The sequence below is a fragment of the Trichechus manatus genome, unplaced genomic scaffold (genome assembly GCF_000243295.1).
Source record: "Trichechus manatus latirostris isolate Lorelei unplaced genomic scaffold, TriManLat1.0 scaffold00036, whole genome shotgun sequence".
Taxonomy (NCBI): Eukaryota; Metazoa; Chordata; class Mammalia; order Sirenia; family Trichechidae; genus Trichechus; species Trichechus manatus.
In genome coordinates this window covers 18,150,532-18,157,007 of record NW_004443972.1, presented here as the reverse complement: position 1 = coordinate 18,157,007, position 6,476 = coordinate 18,150,532, and the positions used below count along the sequence as shown (strand labels likewise).

The 6,476-nt window shown below is 34.7% G+C and overlaps 1 protein-coding gene across 7 annotated transcripts in view; it reads right to left on the bottom strand.

Moving 5' to 3' along the window:
* Window positions 1-6,476, bottom strand: part of GCA (grancalcin) — an 18,251-nt gene continuing 11,775 nt past the window's right edge. For 6 of the 7 annotated variants that reach the window (XM_023730485.1, XM_023730484.1, XM_023730490.1 and 3 more), the window contains 2 exons: window positions 4,641-4,754; window positions 4,102-4,310 (listed from right to left, as the gene is read on the bottom strand). In XM_023730485.1, coding sequence (XP_023586253.1) covers window positions 4,165-4,310; window positions 4,641-4,754 — 260 coding nt within the window. In that variant the 3' untranslated portion in view covers window positions 4,102-4,164. Of the gene's footprint in view, window positions 3,078-4,101; window positions 4,311-4,640; window positions 4,755-6,476 lie in introns of those variants that run through there. The other variant, XM_004375430.2, reaches the window with a different exon arrangement.

Genomic DNA, 6,476 nt, shown 5'->3' with positions numbered 1-6,476 from the left:
TTTCTGACAAAGAGTATTTATTATGTTTGTTCAGTTTAGGAATACCATACAGATTACAGTAAACTTAATATATTTTACTTAAATAATCACAAACTGATATTTTGTTATTGTTTTAATTGCAGACTTTAAAATACATTAATAAATTCTACTTTCTTCCAGGGTAAATGCCTTTTCTGAAAATAAACATATAAATTGACTATATTTTTTTGTTACTTTTTTGCTGAATACAGGTTTAAATAGATTAAATGACATTTAAAGCGAACCAAATTAAGATTGCCCATAGTATTGATTTCTCCTTGTTGTAATTTAAAATGTGTAAACTGCCACTCGAAACAGAAGTGCAATACCTGACATTTAATCATCTGGCAGTTTTTTAGACTTAGGTGAATCACTGCACTGTTATTTGAACTGAAGCATCTCATAATATCTATGTAATAGATTTTGTGTAATACAAAACTTTACAGCAAGCTATTTGAATGTTTATTAAAGACTTCTCAAAACGACATGGAAACTTGTTTACTGTATAAATAAAAGCGCTTATACATTAAGAGTGTACATTATTCCATACTTTACAATATCATAAGAAAGCTGGAGCTCGGGTTAACCAATACAAGCTACCACACTATATTCGTATTCCAGTCATGTTTGTCACAAAACTATTTAATTTTTACTTTAGTAATGGATGTCTTTGTTTCCATTATTTTAAATACACCAAGAGAATGAATTGCATTTTAGTATAAAAATATTGATAAAATTACTCTCTATGCCTAATGTTTTTATAAGATTGTCTGTTTAATGTGAAGTGCAAAAGAGTTACCTATTAAGATGGATCAGCATGGAACATTAGTTCTACTAGAGAAAGGGGTTCTGTGGTCAAAAAATGTTTGGAAAAAAATGGGTCAAATGAAGTTAAACCTAATTTTATTTACCTTAGGCTTTCGTATGCTGATGTACATAATCAAGCTCCATGAGGAAAGTGAGTTTCCCAAACATGTTTGGCCATGGAAACTCCTCCTTCACAGACCTCCTATGACCAAAGTTCGTAGGAACGTCCTTTGGAAAACCATAAGTGAGAGACTTGTGTAAACAATGCTAACACAAAGTGTCATTTGGCAGAAACGCATATTAGTATCATATGTCATTTTTAAAGTGTGCCTTCAACTATGAGCTTCCAAGTAAGATATCATATTCAACCTGAGAACAGTATAGTAACTCCACTATCTTTAACATGGATATTAGAATTACAGGTTGAAAAATCACATTATTACCCTTTATCAACATGAAGGACATACAGTGTGGTTAACATCTGCTTTTTCCTACAAAATTTCCAATTAAAATTCAGCATTTTTTATGGCTCAGTTAATGTCCTCTCACATTATCAAATACACGTTCATGAAAAAAAAATTAAGAGTCAAAGTAAAAAGTTATTCACATATTCTTATAAAACTGACCAAGTGAATTTTACAGCCAATTATATAAAATTTCGATGTCAAAACGGCTATACCTTACTTCTTTGCAGGATTTATAAAAGTCAAAGTTGGCTTAAAATTCTGTAAGTATTATGAAAGTCCCCCCTCAATATCCTGCCATCCATCCTCCATCCTTTATGAAACAGTTCTATAAAAGCTATATATTAATTTGACCAACAGCCATACTAATATCATTTCAATTTGTATTCACCTTTAGGTTAGAAGATATTCAGTTAAAGCATAAGTAAAATATGTGGCTTACTAATATTTCATTAAGAAAGACAATGTTTGCCAAGAAAGCAACTGAATTAATTAAGAGAGTATCTGAACTCTACTTCCCAGAGTACTTAGTAATAGCATTCAGTAATGTTGCTGCAATGCCTACCATGGAGTCCCTGAATGGCACAATGGTTAAGTGCCTGACTACTAGCTGCAAGGTTGTCTGTTTGAACCCATCCAGAGGCACCCTGGAAGACAGGCCTGGCAATCTGCTATGGAGCAGTTCTACTCTGCACACGTAGGGTCGCCATGAGCTGGAATCAACCGATGACAACTAACAACAACAATGCCTACCACGCTCAGTACCCCACCTTACACAAATGCACTCAAAATACTTATTGATTTACCAATCACCAAAAACCACCGGCTACTGTCTTCATATAAGTCAAACTTATTATTTTTGACCATTTAAACAAAGTGGTAGATGGATTACTTCACTTTGTAAACAGTTGGCATTATGACATATAAACAACAATTTAACAGAACAAATTTAAATCTTGACGTTTCATTAAAAATATGCTTTCCAGAAAATGTATATTTAGAGAAAGATGCCATTTTAGGTTATCTATATTGAAAAACTCTGCGTTAATTATTCAAGAACTTTTTTTGTCACAGAAGACAACAAATGTATTGAAGAAAAATGTATGCTGCAAAAAATAAAAAGGGAAAAACAATGCCTCCTGCAGTCTTATTCCACTATAGATTAATTTATGGTTCACCTAAGGCTAATTAGTATAAATTTTTAGGAAATACGATTTTCTTCTTCACAAAGCAAAAACCCATGCAGTTCTATTCTTTGGTTATGTGATGAAGGAACAAACCCTTGTACAAACATGGCATAAAATGCAGGTTTCCCCTTCTAGCTGGCCCCTAAACACCAACAACTATAAACAAAATTTGGAAGTATAACATGTACACTTCAGATAAGTATAAATTAGTTTTATCCAGGCTTTCATCGCTTAGCTTCTTACACAATCTATCTTCTAAGTACATTCCCCTAAGCTTATACTGTTAAAAGTTAAAGCTAAGAAGTATTTACATCAATTAATTACAGAGCAATATTTGATGACATTATGCAGATATACGTAAAGTGATACTTTTCCAAAAGCAACAATATCCCAAATACAAAGACATCTTTTTTATTGCTTGAACTGTGCACTAAGGTAAAAACACACAGAGAGAGAAGAGATTTAACACGAAGAAACATGGAAAAGACCAAAAGCTTTAATTCAAAGTAGTCTAGTTCAGTTCTTCCACACAGAAGAATTCACAGTATTTCCTTAGCTTTCAAATTCCACACATTCAAATTGCCATAGTGCCCTGCAAAAACTAAAACAAGCAAAATCATCAGCTAGCAACAATACAGTGGTTTTTCACTCTGTTTGATTAATTATATTCCATGGAAGCATTTTCATAACAGGGGAAACTTTCAGAAGTTTCCAAGACTTGTAATTCAAACTAGTATACACTAGTAAAGTAATGTTAAGCCTATAATTTCCATCAGTAAATGTAACAAAAACAAAACGACGACAACAAACCGGGAACATTAAAACAAATATGAAATGTAACTTTCCTTTAACTTTAATTTTTTTAAAAAACTAGAATTGGATTCAGGTTGATAGCAACCATTAGAAATAAGAAATACACAGCTTCATTGTGTTATAAATTAAAATTTCCTGTCTCCCTTAAAAGAAGTATCATCTCAAGTAAACTACTCTTTATAAAAGGAATGGTAGTCTTTGCCATTAAAAATGATTTAGGGGATGAACTGCCAAAAACTTAACTGTCAGAAAATTGAAAACTATTTTAATATTTAACATACAATGATTAGTATTTGTACCTATAATGAATCTTATATGTGGGCTCAGCTGAAAAAAACACAGAGAAATAACAGGGTCTTTACAATATATTACTCCCAGTATAGGTACTACTGGTGGTGCGGTGGTTAAGAGCTTGGCTGCTAACCAAAAAGTCAACAGTTTGAATCTACAGCTGCTCCTTGGACACCCTATGGGGCAGTTCTACTCTGTCCCAGGGTTGCTATGAGTCAGAAGTGACTCAATGGCAACAGGTTTGTGTTTTTTTTTTGTTTGTTTGTTTATAGGTACTACGTATCCCTAAATTTTTTTTATAACTATGAACACACATTGTTGTTGTTAGGTGCCGTCAAGTCGGTTCCGACTCATAGCGACCCCACGTACAACAGAATAAAACACTGCCTGGTCCTGCGCCATCCTCACAATTGTGGTTATGCTTGTGCCCACTGTTGCAGCCACTGTGTCAATCCATCTTGTTGAGGGTCTTCCTCTTCTTCACTGGCTGTCTACTTTACCAAACATGATATCCTTCTCCAGGGACTGACCCCGCCTGATAACATGTCCAAAGTATGTGAGACGTAGTCTCGCCATCCTTGCCTCTAAGGGGAGCATTCTGGTTGTACTTCTTCCAAGACAGGTTTGTTCGTTTTGATATAAATATCAAAAGTATTAAACAGCATACTCACATCGTCATATAGGAAATTCACAAACCCTTGTTGCAAGGGGTCTCTTCCCCTAAAGAAATCTTAAAAAAAAATTTTTTTATTATAATTTAAAATCTATAGTTTCAACTATCTAGTGTCCCCAGTTACTAAAAAATGAATAATTTCATATTCAATTAAATCTTAAGTTATCTTATATCCCACTCAGACATGAAGAAAACTTTCCAAAACTGAGCTATAACAATTTTTCACTATTTATATTCCTAAATGTTTAAAAATTTAAAACTCTGATTAGATTTAGGGGTGAACAAAGGAAAAGAAACACTTAATATTATAAACATGCTGAAGAAAATGAAAGACTATTCAAGAAAGACAGCTACAAAATACTGTACCCATTTTAAAATTGCAAATACCTGTCAATGCTCGAAGCTTCACACAGCAAGCAACATAATCATCAAAGAAAATTCTGCCGTTCTTGCTGTAACGTTTAACAATGGTAGTCAATGCTTGGGGACTTAATCTATAACCTAAAAACAAGAGATTGTTAAATTAAAACTTTAAAACTAACCAGCTTAAGAACACTCCAACACTGCATTCTCCTTAATAAAGTTGTAAAATAAATTAACTTTTAAAATGCACTCCATAAAAAATGTATATTAGAAACAAAACACATTCAGAAACTGATATAAGACTTCATTATTAACACTGTTAAGTGGTATATAAGTATCACAATTCTAGCTTTGTAATAAAGTCAAAGCTAAAGAAAAGAAAATAATCATCTTCTTATATATTTAAAATATACTTGGATTTTGAAACAATGTTTAGGATATTTCACAGGTTTGATGCTTCAATATTTCAATTCAGTAACTATAGGTCTTTTAAAGATATCAAAGGAAAAATTATTAGTGGTCTTCACTATCTTTAAAATAAATTTTCCGTTAAATATATAACTTGCAAGGACCTTTCACAGCCCAAGAAAATCTGAGGATCAACATGGTCAGCAGGAAGGGGACGAAACAGGACAATTTCATTCCCCTGTATTCTATAACCCTTACTCTACTTCTTCACACACTGTAATCTTTTTTTTTTTTATTGTTGTACTTTAAGTGAAAGTTTACAATTCAAGTTAGTCTCTCATACAAAACTTTATACATACATTGTTATGTGACCCTAATTGCTCTCCCTATACTGTGACAGCACACTCCTCCTTTCCACCCGATTCCCCGTGTCCATTCAACCAGCTCCTGACCCACTCTGCCTTCTCATCTCACCTCCGGACAGGAGCTGCCCATTTAGTCTCATGTATCTGCTTGAGCTAAGAAGTACACTCTTCACGAGTATACTTTATGTCTCATAGTCCAGTCTAATCTTTGTCTGAAGAATCTGCCTCAGGAATGGTTTTAGTGCTGGGTCGACAGAGAGTCCAGGGGCCATGCCCTCCAAGGTTCCTTCAGTCTCAGTCAGACCATTAAGTCTGGTCTTTTTACTAAAATTTGAGTTCTGCACCCCACTTTTCTCCTGCTCCATCAGGGACTCTCTGTTGTGTTCCCTGTCAGGGTGGTCATTGGTAGTAGCCGGGCACCATCTAGTTCTTCTGGTCTCAGGCTGATGCAGTCTCCGGTTTATACATACTGTAATCTTAACCACAACCCTCTTACTGTATTTCCTTGGTTCTGTGTTGTGTTGTTCAGTTTCATGGTCTCCAAACTTTTTTGATAATGTACTCTGATCAGTAAAAAGTTTTTAAGCACTGACTGCTGTTATATGTGTATTTATTTAGTTTTAAATTCTATACATGTATTAAGGAGCCCTGGTGGCACAGTAGTTAAGCACTTGGCTGCTAACCGAAACGGTGGTGGCTCCAAACCACAAGCTGCTCTGCAGAAGAAAGATGTGGCAGTCTGCTTCCATAAAGACTACAGCCTTGGAAACCCTATGGAGCAATTCTACCCTGTCCCATAGGGTCGCTATGAGTCAGAACTGACTTGTCGGCAGTGGATTTGGTTTTGGTTTATGTATATTTTAAAATATAAATAATCAAATAGTAACATGTATATAACCTGAGTGGAATCCAGCTCATAGTGACCCTACAGGACAGGGCAGAAGTGCCCCATAGGGTTTCCAAGGCTGTAAATCTTTAGGGAAGCAGACTGTCACATCTTTCTCTGGCAGAGTGGCTGGTGGATTCCAACTGCCGTCCTTTCCGTTAGCAGTTGAGCACTTTAACCACTACGCCAACAGGGCTCCTT